We start from the raw sequence: 21,350 nt of genomic DNA on the forward strand, positions 1-21,350 counted from the left end.
GAGACTGAGAGAAAAGGCAGGATGCTTGTGTCTCTTTTGGAAAGATCCAGACCTTGCTGCAGTGTTCTCTTCCGTCTGTGAAGAAGAGTGTAGCTGTGGGTTGTTTAGAGGTGGGTAGGATTTTATTTTAAATAATAGGGTGGTCATAAGATGACTGGAACAAACAGGCTGTAATTGAAACATGTGGTGTTACTTTTCGTGATGCTTACTGCAGTGACATGGTAATTGCAGATCACACAAAACTCTCAATGACATTTGTAATGGAGTGTTGCATTGCCTGGCTTATTCCTTTGTGCTCTGCTGGGATAGCTGATGAGAGAGTTGGTCAAATGCAGGGAACTTAAGAAACTACATAATTATATCATGTATATAAATTCAAATCTTTGCTTAGAATAATTCTATATTTCACTATATTTCAGTGTGACTTCAGTTGTTCTTACTGTTCTGATTGCCTGACTAGATATTGCTAAGAAATTCTTATTAGTAGATGGGATTTCTTAATGTCTTTTTTGTTACATTGCTGAAAATACCAGTTACCATCAAACTTTAAAACAACAGTTTCAGTGTTATTTGATACAGTGTGTATTGGATATCATTGTGTCCATAGCCTACTGAATACCATTTGCTATGAGAAGAGCTTCTACCTTAAACAAACAAACAAAAAAGATAATTTTTTAACAATAGAAATGCTCAATGATTATTGCAGAGTAGTAATTTTTTTAGTTAATTGAAAGTATTATGGAAAGGTAAAATATGCAAATTCTTGTGTTTTCAGGTCTTGACAGATATTCTGCACTACATCTTCTATTTGCTATATTCATTTATTTCATTCATATTTTCTTTTCTACCATAACTATTTTTCATCTTGCTTAAAAGCATTAGTTGGTTGTGTACTTCTTGTACTGGAAGTAATCTGTAGTATGTACTTGAGGTATTCAAGCCAGTGCTTTATATTGGGAGTTCAAGGCTCCTAGGCTCCAAATAATAATTTTCACTTTTTTTGTAACTCCTAGTGTTTTGCTGTTGTGGAAATGTTAATCATAACACATGATGTAAAACCTATGGACGAGGCGGTAGAGGATATGGTCGGTGTGTATGGAGGTGATACAATGGGGTCTTAGTTTGTAATGAAAATTGCCAACACAAGCTTAAATTGAAAGCAATTATATAATATGGCAGCACTTGGTCTTCCAAGTTTTTAATGGAATTAGATAAATTTGGCTGTTCAGCTGTGCCCAAGGTATGATTTCATGGGTTTGATGGGGACAGTGTGTGGTGTGATTTTTGTGGGGGATGGGATGAGTGGTTTTGTGTGTGCTCTTTTGCTGTTTACTTTTTCTCTCTAAATTCCTTTCTGAACTGTGTAAGCTCAGAATTTTCTGGAATCTTTGTCAGCAGGCTTTGATCTCTAAATGGGCATCTGAATTGGCTGTCCTGGATGCCAGCTAAACTTGCTTCCAGTGTTGTTTTCACTACTGAGAGAATAGAAATGGAAAATAATTGTATTACATAAACTGGTGTAGTTTCTGTTGATTTCAGTGTCCCTCATCTGCAAGTAACTGAGAAAAGCTGTTTAAGAACTACCTGAGGATGCCTGATGCTGAAGAGAGCTAGCTGCTGAGGAAAGGGGGCAATATGTAGTTTTAAACTGTAGATTTTGCCTCCTGTTCATTTTAGTAAAAGGCTGCCATACTTGAGGTTCACCTTTGCTCAGATTAACAGGCTTTACCTCTGCCAAGATATTTATTTCAAAACTGTTTACCTGTTTTGCTTGATAGCTTAATATGTAAATATTGAGTTAATTAAAGAACAGCTTTTCTCTTCACGCTACCTTAAACTTTTAACAAAATGGATTTCATTAATGTTTGTGGCTTTAAACTGTGACTGTGTGCATGCTATTTGAGGTGTTAGATCCATAGAATTGCATCATGGACAGTTGCGCTTTTTTTTAGAACTACGTGCAGAAATGTGGGCCCCGTTGCTTGGGGATTTCAAAGCTTGGTTTTGTTCCAAACTGAAATGAAGAAGGGGAGGGAAAAGACCTTGTTAAAGGACAGCTGTGGGCAAAAAGCAAGTCTTGGTGCTTGCCCTGGAGCTGGAGGCCTTAGAGGGTCTTAGTAAAGATGTGTGGTTTCATCTACCTTATTTCCCAGTACATAAAATTGCTTGGGCTCTGGGTAAAAGCTGTCAGAGAATTTCAGGTCCTCTCTGTGAAAGGATGTGCTCCAGTAACGTGCTTTGTATACTGAGCCTGGGTTCATGCTGTCCCTGAGCATTCAGCTTTCTGATTCTATAGGTAGAGAAAAACAGAATGCATTGTTCTCAAGATCAGAGCTCTCTTTGCAGTATTCTTTGTGTGAGGGCACAAGCAAACTGGGAAGGCTGTTTGTAATGCATGTTACACTGCAAGCATATGCTGGCATAAGAGGCCATCTGAAGAAGACAGTAATGTGGTGGAACACTACTTAGGTAAAGACCCCTTCCCCCAGGAGGAGGGGCTTGTGATATAATATGTGGAAGTTGAAATCCTTATTAGCTATGTTGTGATTAGAGTCACTCAGTTTCTAATAGAAATCCAGTTCTAGCAACTCCTAAATAGTGTAAAAGTGGAATTAATTATGAATTTGAGCTCTGTTTTTTAGTGTCCGTATCAATTTTTGTTCATGCTGTTTGTTACAGATCCTATTGTGCTTGCAAAATTTTGTTTCTTATCATGGATTTTTCCTCAGTAAGCAATCTGAAAGTTTACCCTTAATTAGGAATAATTGGTATTCTTAAGAGGTTTCTCTCAGTCATCTGGCAGGTTGGAAATTACTTTTTTTTTTTAATTGAATTCAGCAGTACACATGGTTAATGCAAGGAAAGAAAAAAAATAAATGTTCAGTTCGGACCTGAGATTTGCTTACTGTATTCACACAGTGCAGCACTTCCAGTTCATGTGCTCGTAACCTTGAATGAACTTCTCGTGCTCCTGTGGCTTCATGTAGCAGACTGTGTTCCCTTTACCAGCTGTGTGATATTTTAGGACTGGAAAAGAGGCCATGGCTCTGGCCTGCATTTAGAAATCTGAACTGTACTAAAGGCGTAGTAGTGAAAGGAGCCTTTTCATGATGTGCTCCTGTCTGCTAATGCTGTGCAGGAAGCTGGTAGTACACAGGTTGCTCAAAAAGTAATGCCTCCTACTTGTTTCTGTGGAAAGCAGACACAAAGAACATAAGGACACTATATGATAAAACAAATGCTCAGCTACAAAACACTATTTTTCAACATATTCACTAACATTAGCTGGTTTGCATGGATGAGCTGATCCAGACTTTCATTGTCTTGTGATGTAACAGCTGTGCATGACTGCCTAGAATGTGGCTTGTCTCTTATGTTGTTGTCTTCTCTGCTGGTATCACTCACTCACTGTACTCACACCCATTGTTTGGTTGATCAAAATGTTCAGCAGATGCTGATGAATGTTAGTGGGTGCCATTTTTCTGTATGGAGGTATTCAATCACACACATTTTGGTTCATATGCATTTCTATGTCAGACTGCCCCTCTGCTGCATCTGTCAGATGGCAACAAAATGTAATGGGGTATTGGTGGGAAGGTTCAACCTCTACTGCCATTCCACCAACATCTGCCTCTGATGTTTGGGATAACGTAATAGCATAGGAGGCATTACTTTCAGAGCAGCCCTCATAGGTCATAATTAAATGTATATGTATCAGCTCTTTCTAAACTGAGTTGTTTTATTAACTTTGTCAAACGATGCACTTACTGACGATCTGTGTTGACTTAATATTTAAAATAAACACAAAATATTTCATTTAGAATAGGCATTTGTAAAAGACATTAAATGCTTAGGTCAGAAAAATGTGAGAATTACATTAAAAAAAAATAGAATGAGTTAATAATCAAATATAAGAATCCACATTTCTTCCGAAAGAACTTAAATTGGGTTAGATAAACCCTCATAGTCTCTTGCTGTATAAGAGACTTAGTATGGTGGACATTGAGCTAATTCTGATAACCACAGTACAGTTAGTGCCTCCCTGGTAATGCAAGAGTATGCTCATCTGTCTTAACAGAGACCTACCAAGGAGGAAAGACATGTCAAACACAACTCTCCCCAGTAGATGTAGATTTTCAAAAGCCCTAAAGAATGCTACATCTGTCTTGAAAATGTAGGATTAAGTACTTTTATAGCCTGGAAACTAGTCTTAAAAATGGGTGGAAGTGGGGGAAGTTCTCTACGAAGGAGTTCAATGTTACAGAATTAGAGCTGTTGCACTTAATTTAAATTTACTGGAAGCAGTCTGAAAGATGGGGTAAGGTCCTGGTCTTCCTACAGCTCATGTGTGGGCCCGTTCTTGCCTTTAGAATCTGGCATAAATGAGAGACTGACCTTAGTAGCTGAGGGAATTTGCCAGTTGGTAGCTATGAGGTACTTAAGGTGAGATACTGAATAGCGGCCTATGATGGCTTCACACTGGTCCAGATTTTGGTGACAGGGAAAAACTAGTGATCCCTATCTTGTAGAGATACTGTGGTGTTTAACAAAAACTCTGTCCTTCATTTGTGGTAGGAGGCATGATGGCATTGTTTCCTGATGGCGCATCTCCCTCTGATGTGGAGTTCTCAGAGAATATGGATGATCTCATTTGAGTTGCTTTTCCAGGAAGAAAGACACAAAAATTGCACCAGTACTATTTAGTTAAAGAAAGAAGAAGGAAAAACAATCTTTAGAATTGGGCAGTATCTAGTATGAGTACAATCTTGTATCTGTAACATTTTAATTCCTGAAGTGTTTTATACTTCAGTGCTGAAAACTCTGGAAAACTCTGTCAATAGTAACTTGTTATAGTTCCAGAATGTTTTGAAACAGTACTTACTATGAATACAAATTTAATTTATATATATGTATATATGTAAAGTGTATACCATACAGCCATCTAACTTGTATACAAGAAATTAAAATGGAAATAACCAGGTGTATCAATTTCTTGTGAAGTCTGGTTGCTGAAATTGTACTAGTAACAATTTTTAATGTGATATTGATGTAGAAGATCACTTGACACGCTTCAGTGACTATTTTAACTGATTTTAAATAATATGGTAATTGTGTTAAGACACTTAAGGGGAAAAACAATGCCAACCACAACAACAGCAAAACTTTCAGAGTATGAGTTGTTTTGCCTGTTTTGTTTTATCAATGTAGAATTCTATTATATGTGTACATAAATACACATGCAAAAACAAAATGAATGCAAGCTCAGCGGAGGTGTATGTGATTCTCATTAACCTAAGGTGTATTAGAATGTTTTGGCACTTGCAGTAGTTGCTGTGTTTCTTCCATTGTCTACATTGTTCTCTTTATATCTTACCATGTTCTTTGTTTTCCTTTCACAAAACTAGCTAGCTTCAAAAGACAAAAAGTAGTAAATATTCATAGAAAATTCTGGTTGGCAGGAACCAGCATACTTCTCAGAAACAAGTCAATATTTACTTCAGAATGGATTGCTTAGGATTTTCTTCACTTGGATCTTAAACCTGTAAAGATACAGATTCTGCAGCGTCTCTCAGATTCTGTTTCTAATGGAATCTGTTTTTTCTCTTTTTAGTTGGTACCTCATATTTAATCTTACATCTTATACCAGTACAAGTGACAATTGGACACTTATAATTGGCAATGAGTGAATTCACAGCTGCTGTGGATGCGAGATATGTTTGGCCTTCCAGGATCTTCAGAAGAGGAAGAAAGGGTTGAAGTGTAGAATTTTTGGAGGAGTTTTATACAATTGGCATCTGTTTATAGAATAAGTTCCTTAGCTACTTTGATATAATTAATATATTGTGATGGAAACATTCCGTGATGCCTCAGAAGTCTTTACCAGCTTCATTCTGAATACCTAACTCTTAAATCAAGAGATCAAATTCCTGATGAACCGTGAACAGAGCTCTAGGTTGATTTCTTTCACCCTTTGCTATTCGTTGCAGCTGCTGGCCTGGCACAAGGTGGCTGTGCTGACTGAAGCTCTGAGGCTAACCTGTTGGCTACTTGACTTTGGTAGGCTTGGCAGGCTTTATGTTGGCAGCTCTCCAGTTTTAGAATTGGAGCTAGTGGTGTTTTCCTGGGCTTAGTTCCAAAGAAGATACTTGTATGTTTGCTTGTACCTGCTGCAGTTGGGGGAGAGAGGAAGGAAGGGATGCTTGTTTAGGTACCTAGTGTAAATACTTGGAAAATAACACTCTTGACTGAAGGTGCATGTATGTATATTGCACTGCTTTTTTACAGTTTGTATTTCAGAGATGGACAGGTTCTTTGAGATAGAATTTATCAAGGCGATACGCCAGTGCTGTCTACATTCCTCTACAGGAGAAAAGGTATTAAGTAGCCATAGGATGTCGTAGTTGGAGTGGAAAATTACTAAAGAGGAAGTTCTTTTCAATGTGTTGTCAGTTACTATGTTGCTCAATCTTTGTGGTGTTTATCCTTCTGAAGTGAATACTTACAGAACTAATTTTTGATACAAGAGATTCTGTGTAAATAAAGCTTTTGTCAAAATTTGTCATTAATGTCTTCTCTAACTTATGCACTGTCTAAAGCAGGTACTAGTAGCGTCTAAGCAGATGAGAAGAATATGCAACTGTAAAAATAGGTTTCATCCACCCAGTAGACAGAATGTTAATCTTGTATTCATAACTCCTAGTGTTAGAAGAGTGTTAATACTTGTGTGATCTTTGAAGCTTTTTCAGTAGCCCTGTTGAAAAGTAAGATGATGGTGTGCGGCACGTCAAAGTGACTCAGCCTGGCAATACAAGGCTTTCTGAGGGAAGTGGGGTGTGTGTGTGTGCACACGTGTGCATGCCGGTGGAGTTGAGGTTTTTCTTCTCCTTACTTCTTCTGCTGATAGCTTCAAGTGACTTCTGTGTGTTCCAGCTACTTCATCGCTTGAGCTGTTGAAAACTCTGATGTAAGCTTCAGTGTCTCACTGAGTCTTGAGCCATATGTGCAGTGATTGGTTTGTGAGTCTTGAGCAGTAGTGCTATATTAGTTTTCTAAAAGTTTACAACTTTCTTTATCAATTCAATATTTGAACCGTTAGTTTTCCAGCGCAGTAACAGGCAAGTTGAATTACAGGTAAGCAACTAGCACATGCTTGGAGGCTGCAAAGTAGCAGTGACTTCTATGACTATCAAACTGTCTCTAGTAGCTTGAAATACAGCTGTGATAGAAGGCAGATGTCTTCAAAGCTGTCATGTCCTTCAGAGCTCCAATCCTGTGGAAATGGATATGTGGTTGAGATGAATCCAACAGCTGTTGAATCGTGCTCACAGTTATGAGGGCCTTAACAGATTTTTGACATGCAACATTTCATGTACTTTTATTCCAGTAAAAAGGTTGTGTTAAGGAGACACAAAGTTTCAGAAGAACAGTGTGACTCTATATTTCTATTTCTCTTCTGTTTTCTAAAGAGATGTGAATATTCAGGCTAATACTGTTGTGAATTTGATGTTCATACCTCTCCAGATGATAGTACAACTCACTTAATGGCCTGTATTTCTCAGCTTTGTGCTCCTTGCTGCCAAAGTTTGGAAGAGCTTTTTAGAATGGAAATGCTCGACTGTGAATGAAGCACATTTTTGTATTGTAGATTGCTTCTGTGAATAGTTAAATGCATGCTTTTTGATTGCTCATCTTCCTTGGGAATAGGTTTGATTAGCTGGGGCTAGTTATAAATACTTCTGAAATACACAAGGTCTAATTGTTCTTCTAGTTTATTGATATTGAATTATGAGCATTTTGCATTGTATACAGTACAAATGTTTGATTGCTTGGCTTTTTTCATTGATCTTGTCTACAGTGATGTCAGTTAATAATTAAATGTAGGGAAACTCATGCTGTAAAGATGGCGTGGTGCTTCTGCTAAGGTGCTTAAAGCTGTCATAATTATTTAGCAGATAAAGGAGTTCTGTGATATTCCTCTTCTCTAGCCCCAAATCCCTCTAGGATCTTACAGTCTCTGACGGAAACCTTCTTCAAAAATCTATTCTAAAAGGGCTGCTATTCATTGGCATAACAGGGAACCTAGCAAGCAGACCAGGTTTGCTCGGTAAGTTGAATCTGCAGTTAGTATGAATTGTTATGTAGAGCCACTGAGCCTAAATAGAAAAGATTTATTGATCCAAGCAGTGAAGACTGATCGAACTGCTACAGTGGTCAACCAGAAAAGCAAACGTATACCTTCCTTCCCATCTCATATTTAATAGCTGTTTTTCTATCTATTCTTCATATGTAAAATAATATATTTGCATTTCTGGAGTATTGTGAAGTTTTCTTTGTGATATTAAAATACAGAGAGGTAATCTAAGAATGGGTGATAAAAACTTAAAGACTAGGAAATAAAAACTATGTTGGGAATAAAGCTGTTTGTCTGTGAGAGCAAAACAGAATGCTTTTTCAGTTGGTATACATGCACATCTCAAAATTGAGGCTGAAGCGGTAAGGTTTATTGTTTGTTTGTAGACAAAAATCAATACACTTGCAGGAAGATTGAATGCAAACAAATTACTGATTTTAATTGTCAGTTTTTGCAACTGGAGGATGGAATGCTCCAGTTCCAATGAGCAGCAAGGTGTGGCAGGAACTTGGTGGCCGCTTGGGCACCCAGAGGGCTGGAGGTATGGGGTTGCTCTGAGAGTGGGGCTCAGCTCCTGAGCAACTGCTTGCTAGTACTGGTGGTACAGGCTGCCTGGGGAGGTGATAAAATCACTGCTGCTGGAGGTGCTCAAGAAATGTGTAGATGTGGAACATGTTGATGTAGTTTAGTGGACAGGGTGGTGATGGGTTGGTGGTTGGACTGGGTGATCTTAGAGGTCTTTTTCAACCCTAATGATTCTGTGACTCAAAGGGTTATTTAATGAGTTGAGTACTGTAGGTTTTACACTAGATGAGAGGAAAAGCGTTACAAGGGAATGTGGTATGGAACCCAGGCACAGCTGTGGGTGCCCTTCCTCTAGCCGACTTTTTTTGACAACTCCAGCTATTTAAATCTGTTCAAGCCACAGCTTGACATCTTTCTCTATAAAGAAACATCTCTGTAAATAAGATTTTTGTTTGCTCTGTGGTTGTCAGCGGATGACAAGACTTCTGTTTACCTTTCTAGCTTGACTTTCAGGTTGTAAACTACTTGAATATACAGCCTACTGATTTGATCTATTAAGTCAGAGTTTGCTTTTAATTTTTGAGCAGGTTTTAATGGGAAATGAAGTAAGGTTTATGAAAGCCAACTGTTATGAAATTCAGGTTGTTGTGTAATGTGTCCTCTAAAGCAGGTTGGGAGGCTAATGTAATGACAAACATCCAATGTTTTGTTTGAAATAATGGAGAGTGACTTTGACCTAGAAGCTTGGTAGCCGAAGAGTTGGTAGTCAACTAAAACTTTTCATTCTTAATTTCTTGGGGGTTATTTAAAAGGATAAATCATTTTTAGTACTGTGTTGAGCTTCATTTATGCCAATTAAAATTACTTGAAGTATTTGTAAGAATATGAAAGCCAAACTGATGCAATATACTTTGAATCCAAATTTGAGAAGAAACAGATGGCTTTTTATGTTTACTGCTTTAGAAAGCTAATAAAAAAGAAAATACATTGAAAATGGCTTCTTTTTAACAACTAAAATGAAATGAAATAGTTACCAAAGTCCACATTATCCTGTCACAATGTGCAGAGTTTATAAAACACATAGTACACACATGGTCAGATTTTTACCGTATAGGTAACTGCGTTAAGAATGGGACTGATTGATGCTTTCAGGTTGATTCAGACCTTCATGATGCAGTACTTCTTGCCTAGCAAAAACTATTATAATTTTTTTTCTAAAAAGCTACTGTGTCTCTTTCTGAAACCTCTGCTGTAACTTCTGCTTCTAGACTGTCTTTTGATTCCAGTGTGGTGCTAGTGCTATGGGAATCATTGCCTCTGTTTTTAACTTCCCCCGTTAACTAACTTTGGTATCTGTTAATACAAAGGAAGTCTCTTAGAAATCATTGATGATAGGATCAAATGGGAAGGGTATGGTGTTATTTACGTATTCATTCTGGTAAATAAAACATCTGAGTTATCTCCAGCTTAAGGGGGGATTTAAGCATATAAATAGTAAAAACGACTTTGGAGCTTTCAGTAGAGTGCATTGGTAGAAAGGAAAAATGAACTATTTTGTGTGAGGAAAGGCAGGGAGGAGTAGAGCTCTACAGTTTGTAGTTAAATAATACTGAATAACCAGAGTTTATCTCGATTACTAATGCATTTTTAATTTAAGTATAAACTATTTTTTTGACTGTATTGGGTCCCTATTACAAACAAACGAATAACTGATTTTCCTGTAATTTACCTGGGAACATGATTAATGTTCCCCATTAGTTAGTCCAGTGGCAATATGAAAACCTGAATGGTTAGCAAGAATGCTAATTTAAAGTAAAAGTGATAAATCAGAGTTGCAGAAGTATGGCCTGTGGAGTGCCACGTGGGAGTGTTGTGTCCCATGTGCCTGTGGCAGCGCTTCTTCATCCGCACCCGTCTTTCCAGTCACGCTCATGTTCACGTCTCTGCTACATGCTCTGCTGATTACCTTGGAAAAGGGCAATGCTGTAACTGTTCAACTGACCTTTCAGTTTATTTTCTCTTGTGTAATATGAAACATGAGCTAACACAGTCTTAGTCTACTGATTTCGAGAAAGAAATCTCTTTACATTCCTACAGCTTTCTGCTTGAATATGGAGTTTCTCTCTAATTCTGTTAATCTAACAAGCATCAAATTATTTTGCTTCTCTGTTAAGATGGCATCCGAAGTTTTACAGTTAAAGTTTTTTTTTTGGAGCATAATTTATGCATGATTAAGATTACTTTGCAGAGAGATAGTGAGACGATGACTGAAATGAAATCTGATAACTAAAGTGTTTAGTTGATAACTATTTAGATGTGTAAAACAAAATAAAGAACACTACCACTAAATTTATACTTTTTGTATGTAAAGTCACAAAATGGATCTTTTAGATAGTAATTGCAAACTAGTGTTTCTTTAGACTGTTCCTTCATGATAGGGAAGTTGGTTTCCGTGCTTTGGCATACGCAGAATATGCATAGCCGTTTTGTTCCAAAAAGATGTAATGCTGTTAGTATCTTGGAGGAGGCTGTTTTTTGGGGGTGTCTTTCAAATTTTTAAACAAACAAAAAATGTATAATTTTTTATCTCTAAAAAGGTGAAATAGCTTACTTGTAGGAAGTGTTAATGCTGAAGTATTTGTATGCTTTTCTCTCACTCAAATTGATGTCTTTAACTAGTTCTCTAGACTTCCCCCTTCCTCCTAAACATTAGTGATTTGCTACACTTGCTATATGAGATGCTTTCATATGTTTCTAATTGAACTGAAGGGGGTGAGAATCAACATGAGATTTAGGTAAGGAAATCTCTATTGTGGTGAAGGGTGTTCTTAGAAGTGGATTGGCTTAGATAATTCAGAGGAGGAATTATTGCTAAATGATTGCATTAAGTTTGGATTTGATACATTTTGTAATCGCTCTTGCATTTGGTTCTGAATCAAGCAATGTATATGTTTATGAGACATTTGACAACTACCTTGTTACTGTGCAGAAAGCACTATGCCAGAACGTAAGTCAGCAAATAATCTTCTTGCTAAAATACTGCTGGAATTTGTCTTTATTAAACTTCTAGTTTATTAGTCCTCACATTTGTGAGAAACAGCAGCTGCTGACAAGATGTCAAGAAAACCTCTATAGTTGCTCTTTATTTTCTGATAATTTTTACAGTTTGTTGTGCCCATAAAAGAGGCTGTATAGTGTTGTTAGGCCTCGACTTGCAAATCACTGCATTATATTTTGAAAAAAAAAAACAAAACTTATGCTTCATTAGTTATTTTGTCGGGCATGAATAAGTTTTAATAGAGCAAGTGATTGCTCATTAATTATCCCAAGCAGATATCTTCCTGATGTTTAAGATACTGCATTTAGTTTGAGACAAAGCTGTGCTATCTCCTTATGTTGAAGTAATGGGACATCCAAGGTGAGTTGGGATTTTGTATCCTGTTACTCACTATGGAAAATGCCTGAGAATTTTGACTGCTGAATTAATGTGCTGTGGACTTTTTTCTATTTTCATTTCTTATGTAGCTTCCAGTATTAGTCTCATTCTATCTGGAGAGGTGTAACGAAGACACTCAATTAGTGCATTTACTTGTGTTCTTCATGTTGGCATTAGTTATTTGCAGACTAGAGAAAAATTTAGAAAAGCTGCTTTTGAATCTTTTTTTTTTTTTTTTTTTTTTGAAAAGAGGAACCAGATCTTGAATTTTGAGCATTCCCTTAGTGATAAGAATAGTAACAGAAATGTTTTAACTGTGTAAGTTTCCTATTGGAATACCTGTATATCCAAATTACTTGCCTAGTAATATACCTAATATAGACTGATTATCATTGGACAATCTATGAAATCTTTCATTTTTAGCTGAAAATAGATGTTACATTGCTTCGAGATTTTTTTTTTTGAGATAGAGGCAAAGTATTTGTATAATGAAGATTTCTAGTAATTATTACTGGAGTCTCCAGGAAATTCTGATTTAGCCACCCCCAGACAGTGATCATGATTTCAGAAACATAAAATCTTTGCTTTTAGCCCTTAGAAAAGCAAAATGAAATGACAGACTTTCCTGTGTCTCTGTAAAGGTCACCCTTTAGGTCACATTGGTATCTTGTAATTTTAAAGTGTACCTTCTTGGAATTCTTTGGACACTTCAAGGGTGTGTTTGCAGTCCGGAAGGCCAAGTGTATCCTGGATTGCATCAAGAGAAGTGTGACCAGCAGGTTGAGGGAGGTGATTCTGCTCTTGTGAGACCCGCACCCGATGGAGTACTGTGTCAATTTCTGGGAGCCCCCAACACAAGAAGGACACTAAACTGTTGGAGCAGGTCTGGAGGAGAGCCGCAAAGGTGAGCAGAGGGCTGGAGCACTTAACCTATGATGACAGACTGAAGGTGCTGGAGTTCTTCAGCCAAGAGAAGAGAAAGCTGTAAGGTGACCTGATAATGGCCTTCCAGTATTTGAAGGGGGCCTACTGGAAAGCTGGGGAGGGACTTTTTATAAGGGCATGTAGCAACAGGATGAGGGGAGATGGTTTTAAACTAGAAGAGGGTAGATTTAGATTAGATGTTAGGAAAAAATTCTTTACTGTGAGGGTGGTGAGATGCTGGAACAGGTTGTCCAGTGAAGTTGTGAATATCTGCTCCTTGGAAGCATTCAAGACCAGGCTGGATGGGCTTTGAGCTAACTGGTCTAGAGAGAGGTGTTCCTGCCTGTAGTAGGGGGTTGGAACTAGATGATCTGATAGGTCCCAACCCAAACTGTTTCATGATTAGGTGAAAGAAAGATGAGTAAGGGGAGATAAAGAAGAGAATAAAATAAAATAAAATACTTTTGTTTTGATATCCTTTCACTAGTGGCCAAACCTGCTGAAGAAAGAAAAAGGAATTTGTTTTTGCCACACTCTACAAGTTGTGGTATGCTTATTTTGTTGAACTGCAGAAATCTCCTTTGGGAAGAATTTTGTCTTTCTCCTGTCGTCTTTTAGGCTATTCCCTTATAGGAAGCTGAATGAGGACAGTGTATGAGAATAAACTATTGAGTAAATGAGAAATTGAGATGTGGGGACTCAGTAATCATAGCAATAGCTATCTGCATGGACTTTACTGCTGTTGAAAGTGTGTGTAACTACATCTACAAATTACTTTTTCCAATATTGCTGCTATTAATCTGTGAATAGCAGTATTCTTTATTTTGAAATATTTAGAGATGTTGAATCTATATTTCTGACTTCCACTTTCATCTTTTCATTCCTTTTTTCTTCTGTGAAATGGTAGAGGGCATAGAAGGAATAAAGATGGACACTATTAGTGGTGATTGTTTTGTGATCATCCTGTTTAATATTCTCGCATGTTCCTCCTTCGACTACTTGGAAAGTGTTCCTTTCCAGGAACACATAGTGAGAATGCAGAGCTGCTTTTGTATAGAATTTTGTCACCAAAGTGTTAAAACCGCATCTTCAGATACAGAGTTCCTCTTACATGGTTATCAAGATGTTTTATTTTTTTATTTTAAGAAGCTGTTGCTGTATAAATGTTCAGTATAGGCACTTAAATGATACCTGTCACTGCTAGTAGATGACAGCATTGAAAAATTTTGGACATCAATATCTTAAAGATGGGCTGTCTGTGATAACAGAAGGGAACTGTAGCTCCTAAGCCTTTTTGATATATCAGTCAAAACCAGCTATTAATCCTTTCTGTTGTTCTCATTGTAGTAGTCTATCAGAGTTAAAATCAACTTTTCAATTCCTGGTTTGCTAATTTTTGAAGTGTCTTCATTTAAATAGTATATTATTTAGTGTAGAAATAAACCTTTAAAATCATGAGCTTTAATCATCTTACAGAGGGATGATCTATAAATGTTATAATGCTGGTGAAAGTGTGGTTACAATGACAGTTTGGACTTTCCTGTTTGTTGGAAGCTTGGGAATAAGACCTAGCATTCCTCTCAGGTTTCAGGAATAAGTTTATGAATAGGGTAAATGAATAAATGACATCTCAAAACATCAAAACAAACTGGTTTTGTTGTTTGTTTTTTTTTTGTTTTTATTTCCTTAATGTTTATTGTTTTAAAGGACAAAAACAAAAGAAGTACTCCCTCCATTTCACCTTCCCCCCACCCCCCCAAAAAAAAAAGTCTCAAACATTCTACTGTCTACTTCTATCTTTCAGTCCATCCAATATGTCATGGTTTTATGATTTTTGGTTATCGGTATTCCACATCATAGCATCATGCAGTACACTGGGAGTTAGTGTTAATGCTCCAGTTCCAGGTACCTGTCCCAGAAGAGAAGAACTAGTTAGACTGTTAGCTGTGCTGTTATCATTTCTGTTCAGGGGGAACAGATGTAAGGCTTTGGTAGGTCATCTGACACTTGTTTTTTCAATCATCAGCCTCTCCTCACTGCTGCTTGTCCTGGCTGCACGCATTGCCTCAGCGCTAGCATTAGACCTATAGCTTTCAGATACTCTCTCTACTTATATTTGATATATTAGTTTCAACTTTAATTATATTGTATTATAGTGTTATCTTGCATTCTGATACCATATTTAGTGAATTAGTCTGTTTCTCCTCAGATTGTTGCTGCTGTTTTTAATTATTCAGGGTCCCCTGTTTTCCCCTTTCTGGAGGCGCGGATCTGCAGATCCCTCTGCCCTGCTAGTCACAGAACCAGGCCAAACCAGCCCATAAACTGTTGACAAAATATCTACATTAGAAGAAATGAAAAGAAATGTAACAGACTGAAGTAGTTGAGAATTTTATTTTCTTTCCTTTTGTCTCTACTTTTATTTTTAACACTGACATTTCTGCAAGTGTTTTTATTTGTTGGAAAATGAGAGGATTTGGTTACAGAGAATACCTTACTGCGTGTTTTCTTTCATATCCTTTTCCCTTTGGTGTCTGCAGAATTGGGCTATCCATATGGATGCCAGACATCATCATCAAAGCCTCTCCTATTTGCTTTCATGTTTTGAATAAATTTGCATTAATATTGGGCCAATATTGTGGAAATAAATTATGGCACAAAAACTAATGTGGATAAAAAAAATCTAAAAAATGAATAGCTACTGTAATATGAACATCATAAGCAGAAGAGGGGTAAAAATGATTAATGTCAGTGTTGACACTACAGGTCTTAAAATAGGCTGATTGACTGCTCTATAAACTGCAATAATTATGACTTCCTAAAAAGGTGCAAGAGTGGGCATAAAAATGTTCTGAAATTATGCAGCCATGTTAGAGTGCAGCACCATGGTGATTAAATGAGGATATTATGTATGCTGCCAAGACCTCTTTGGTTATATTAGTTTCTATTTAGATTCCTATGAGACCTAAGAAATTCAGTGTAAATACAAAGGTTGAAAATTTTATAATACAAGGTAGCTAGAGGGAAGTAGAAGCCTCCAATTGTTTTAAAAAATTAGATATCTGAGAGCTTTATGTGGAGACATAATTCATTATTATGACTTGCCATCAAACTTCTTCAATATTGTGCCAAAAGCGATATTTCACTGAGATGGTTAAGTTTGGGAAGGAGGAAGCTTGGATTTTATTTATTTATTTTGCCATAATAAAATTACTATTTAAAATGTCTTTTTCTCATTTTTAATGGTATTAGCTAGTTGACTTAAGTCAGTGATGATAGGAATTGAAGTATCACAGTTACAAAACAACTAGTACATTTATTTCTTTGAGGAAGAGCTGTCTAGCTTTGCACTGAACTGAAAGGCTTTGAAATACTCTGTCCTCTAACATCTACATACTTCCATTATGTAAGTTTAGGTTTACAAGTAGTTGAAAGGCAAAATATTTGAGTCTTTTGAAGTGATAGCTGCTTGCATGAAATACAACTCCTTAAAATGGCCTGAGTTAATGCCATCTTTAAAATTTTCATTCATCTTTATTCTCTGTGAAGCTGTGTTACTGGCAAGGCACCTATTTTCTGGATAGTCATTATGCAATATCGTATTTTCAGGTTTTAATTCTACCTCTGTGCCAATTCTTACACTTCCATTGTATGGTTCCAAACAAGGCTGCATATGAAGCATAGGAATCAAAGCAACAGTGTTTCACAAACCATGAATGTAACAGCAACAGAGAAGACTTTTGTGACAAGTTATATTTATGATTACCCATACTTCACTGTGAAATACCAGAGGAGAGAAGCAGGAGGACTGGTGTGAAAGTGCTAGTCTGTTACCAAATGTAGTATTTCATGTTGGTTGTATGTGTAGTAATGTCCAGTCTGAATCTTTGTTTCCAGTAAGTCTGGAGAACAATACTGAATTTTTGATATTTTAGCTTAAAACTCATTGTCCTGTTAATGGAGATGAGTTGAAAGAACACGGGATTTGAATTGAAAAAGCCTTTGGTGTGGTCCTATGATCTCATCCTAGTGCACGAGTTTGCTTTTTCATGAGAATTCCTGGAGCAAGAAATGCACCACAGCAGTCCTGGTCAGCTGTACTTGGTGTGTTCGTCATTTCTGATGCTGTAGTAAGGGAGTTAGCATACATCTTCCACTTACCTCTGACCAGAGCCCTGAAAATATGTGGATCATCTTGTAACTTTTTCTTTTCCTCTTTATTTTTTCTTTGTCACAAAGGTAACAGTAGTACTTCTCAAAGTATCTAAGTATGGTTTTAACATTGTGATATATCTCTTCAGTGTCAACTTCAATATAAGGAAGTAGAAAAATCTGAAGAGACTTTGCAGTTGCTTGTGAAGGCATAAAGGTTTAAGATGTGGGATGCAGATCTTGGCTTCTAATCCTGGCTTCTAGCTTTGAATGCTGCTGCCAATTCCTGTCACACATCCAGAATTTTGCAAGATTCTCTCACCTTCAGATTGTTCCCTGTTAACAGTCTGGTTATAGTCTGTATAGCTACATATGTCATATAAATTTGTGTGCATGTTTGCCGATGGTAACATATAGTGTTCAGAGGAGACTGCTAAATGTGACGATCAGACAGGTATCCAGCTCTTTTTAATGCTTGTGTGCCATGAATGAACATATCAGCCTTTGGAATGGCTCAAACAAAAAGGTTTTCCTGACATTTTCTTTGTGTGATTCTGGGCTTTCAGTCTGAAAGATGAAAATGTTTCAGTGATGTAGAAATGAAAGAAGATTCTGTGAAAGCAAAGCCTTAAGGTTGCTATACCTGGATTATAAGAACGCTCTTAAATGAATCCTCTCCTTTACAGCAGATAGAGAAATACACTTCTGATTTACAGGACCTTCAGGGGAAGATAACATTGTTTTGTGCCCAGATGCATTTTGTCTCCTGAGATGAGTTTTTCAGAATAGTTCACAGCACAAGTAATTGATCCATTTTAGAAGCCTGTGGCTTTTTCATGAACTTCAAACAACCCATAGTCCGATATTTGATCGCTTCAGGAGGTCACTGACAGAATTAAAACTGAGTGCTTTCTAGAATATCATGTAAAACAAACACAGAGGGCACTAGTTGTTTCAATTTTCATAATTTCTATAATGATGGCACAGCAGTTGTCTGAATGAATTTGCTCTGTCACAAGCACTCTGCTCTTGTATAATAACTATATTTTAAAGAGTAGCTTTAAATAAAATAACAAAAAAACTACACTCCTTCCCTGAGCCAAGCAAATCAGAATACATTTACTTTTCAAATAGAAGCTTTCAGTAAGGAACAATGTTTCTGTTACCAAATGCCATATAGTGAACTTTCAAGGCTGTTTTAGTTGCTTGTTCTTTTTCTGTATTTAACTTTCATTTATATTAATGATTATAAGTTATTTATAATTAATCAATTATAAATATTTCTATGATTGCAATTGATTAAAATTTAATTCAGTCAGCTGGATGTGTATATATACTTATATTCGAAAATCTGACAAAATGTTTTCCCTTGAGCAGTGTAAATGAAATTGATTACCACTAGTCGTTTGCAATGTGTTTCTGAGGATTAGATTCATGAGTAAATTTAAAGGAATGGTGCAGGTAGATGGGCAACATGTTATAAATGTTTTTTCTGTAGTGAATCCTGAGGCATTATTTTAATCTTGCTGTTTTTAAATGTGAACATCAGTCTTTGTAATACAAACCTGCTGGGGGATCAACCTTGAAAGTGGTCATAGTACTCAAAATTAATGTTATCCTGTTTAACCAGTAAATTGACATTTTGATCTCTTGCTTTAAACTAATGAAGACCAATTCTGAAACAAAACTTTAAAACAAACCTGAGATAGTGTACCAGTCCTAATGTTACAGGCAGAGTAAGTCTTTTTTTTTTTCCTTCTAAACCAACGAGGTATAATACTATAATGTTGTTAACTTTTTTTACTGTTTATTTTTCCTTTTTCAAAATACAGTAAGTGTAATGAGGCAGACAAGTTGGTTTTGCTTCAATTCTTTCCATCTTTTATGCATTTCAGAAGCCTTCTTTCCGTTTATGAAGAACACTGGTACATTTCTAAATTGCAAATAAAATAACCTTGCAGATAGCATTAATAAAATTCTCAATTGAAGTTTTTAGCCATGCTTTTTCACATAGTAGCTCACACTTTAGGAATCTAACCCTTTTCTTTGTGTAGCATCTGCCTATTGTGCGTGTCTGAATTGCTGGGAATGTCTGACAGGAGAACTCCAAGCTGTTAATATCAAACTTTACATTAGAGGCTTATTGCATTTCTAGCCCTAACAGGGGTAAGTAGAGGACAATGCAAAACAATTACTTCCATACAGTTTGACTGTGTGTGTGTGTGTGTGTGTGTGTGTGTGTGTGTGTGTGTGTGAATAAATGTATATACTTCTCGCCAACTAGTTCCAGTGGCAGAGGACTATGTAGTTTTTCTGATGATCTTTCTAGACAAATTGGTTAAGCAGTGCCAGATTATTTCCTCCATGCTTGCATGTGCTGTATTGTAGATTTTTCAGTATTCAGAGTTTGTCTATTAAAATTGGTTGTGATAGATGTACCAGGCCTATGCAGTTCTCCCTATGATGCCCTTGCTCAGTATTAATAAGATAGATGAAAAAGTGTTAAGCTGTTCAGAGTGTGAATTTCTCCTGTTGTGTTGTAATACCAGGATTTTTGGACTGCCAATCAGGAGCTGTAGATTAAAACTTAAAGTGCAAGGACTTCATTTGAAGTAGAGAAAACAGAAGCGGAAATTGCAACTTTTCTCTGGATTGCAACCATAAAAAATTGTGGTTTGATAATTTATTTTCTATTTCTGTAAAGAGAAATGTCTGTTATTCTAACATTTATTTATTTATTTATTTTTTTAAAGGTATGCTCTGTTTTATAAACGTTTGAAGAGCATTGACGACAACGAAGGAGGTCTTAATAAATTTTCAAAAAGTTACAAATCTTTTGGAGTTAACCAATTTGTGGATGGTGGAGTATATTGCAAAGAGTGGGCGCCAGGTGCAGAAGCAGTGTTTCTCACAGGTGATTTCAGTAAGTATTTCAGGAACATTTCCTCTCCCTTGCACTGTGTTTTAGATCAATGTCCTTTTCACTTAAAAACACTGCTGTGGCAAACATTAAATTCTGATAGCAAAAATATATGTTATGTGTTGCTAGTGTAGCGGCATTTAGTAACTTAAATAATAATTTCTATATTAGAATGGCCTAATAATGTGTGCATTTCTATTGAATTCAGTATTATGTATCAGAATTATGTGTTTCTATTTTTATATCCATAAAATGACTTCTCTAAAGACTCTAGCCTGATCACAGTGCAGCATTAGCTGACTATGCCTAAACTACCTGATAACGTTCCTGAAGATATAGTTAGGCTTTTGTAATATTGTGTGAAGGGAAGGAGAAAATAACAGTGAAATAACCTGATTTACTTTCTATACTAATTCAACAGCAGCGTTGCCCAAGAACCAAGGCTCTTTGTGATTCTAGCTAATCATGAGAGTGTAGAAACAAGTACTGCTTCAAAATGGTAATATCAAATCCTAAGTGAACATACTCATGAAAAAGTACTATTCTTTTCTGGGAAAAGAAGGAATGATGATGGCAGAACAGGAAGGTGGCAGGATCACAGTGGAGGAACTGTATTGCTTAGTTTGAGAACTGGGAAGAGATTGATTTACTTACTTTTACTTACTAAAAGCTTGAGACAAAATCATAAATTTGCTCCTTTGTCAGAAGGCTAGCTACACTTAGGTCATGTTATGCAAACTCTTAAATGTAAGTCAGGTGCTTTTTTTGCTCTTAAATCCTGCAATACTAATTAAATTCTGTAACTTTTTTTGTATGCCTGTGTAACTTTAAAATGGTAAGACTCTTTACCTACACTGTTAGCTGTAGTATTTGGTGGTAGAGCAGTTAAGCCTTTGTACTAAAATGTGCACTGTTAGAAAGAAATTTAAGTAGATAACCCTCACAGTACTTCTCAGATGTTGAGATTTTTTTCAGTATTTCATAGTACTTAGTTTTAGTACTATTTGTTAATAGTCATAAGATACACTTACAAACAGAATATGAAAAAGAACAGTGATTACTTTTAGGAAAGTCTTTAATGCAGAAGATGAACAGAAAGGTTTGTGTAACAGTACTTTCAGCTGTGGTCCCATTTGATACAATTTGACCTAACGAATGACAGGATAGCTTTCCTTCAAATAGTCCTTGTCTTTAAATTTGAATAGATGCTGATAAAATAGGTTGATATAGCACGTGAATTTTAATACAAAAATCAGATACAT

At 36.5% G+C, this 21,350-nt stretch overlaps 1 protein-coding gene across 3 annotated transcripts in view; it reads left to right on the forward strand.

The window, feature by feature from the left end:
- Positions 1–21,350, forward strand: part of GBE1 (1,4-alpha-glucan branching enzyme 1) — a 152,091-nt gene that overhangs the window by 14,231 nt on the left and 116,510 nt on the right. For all 3 annotated transcript variants that reach the window (XM_085240893.1, XM_085240902.1, XM_085240912.1), the window contains exon 2: positions 19,922–20,091. In XM_085240893.1, coding sequence (XP_085097019.1) covers positions 19,922–20,091 — 170 coding nt within the window. The remainder of the gene's footprint in view (positions 1–19,921; positions 20,092–21,350) is intronic.

This window comes from Meleagris gallopavo, chromosome 1 (assembly GCF_905368555.1).
Source record: "Meleagris gallopavo chromosome 1, MGAL_WU_HG_1.1, whole genome shotgun sequence".
NCBI lineage: Eukaryota > Metazoa > Chordata > Aves > Galliformes > Phasianidae > Meleagris > Meleagris gallopavo.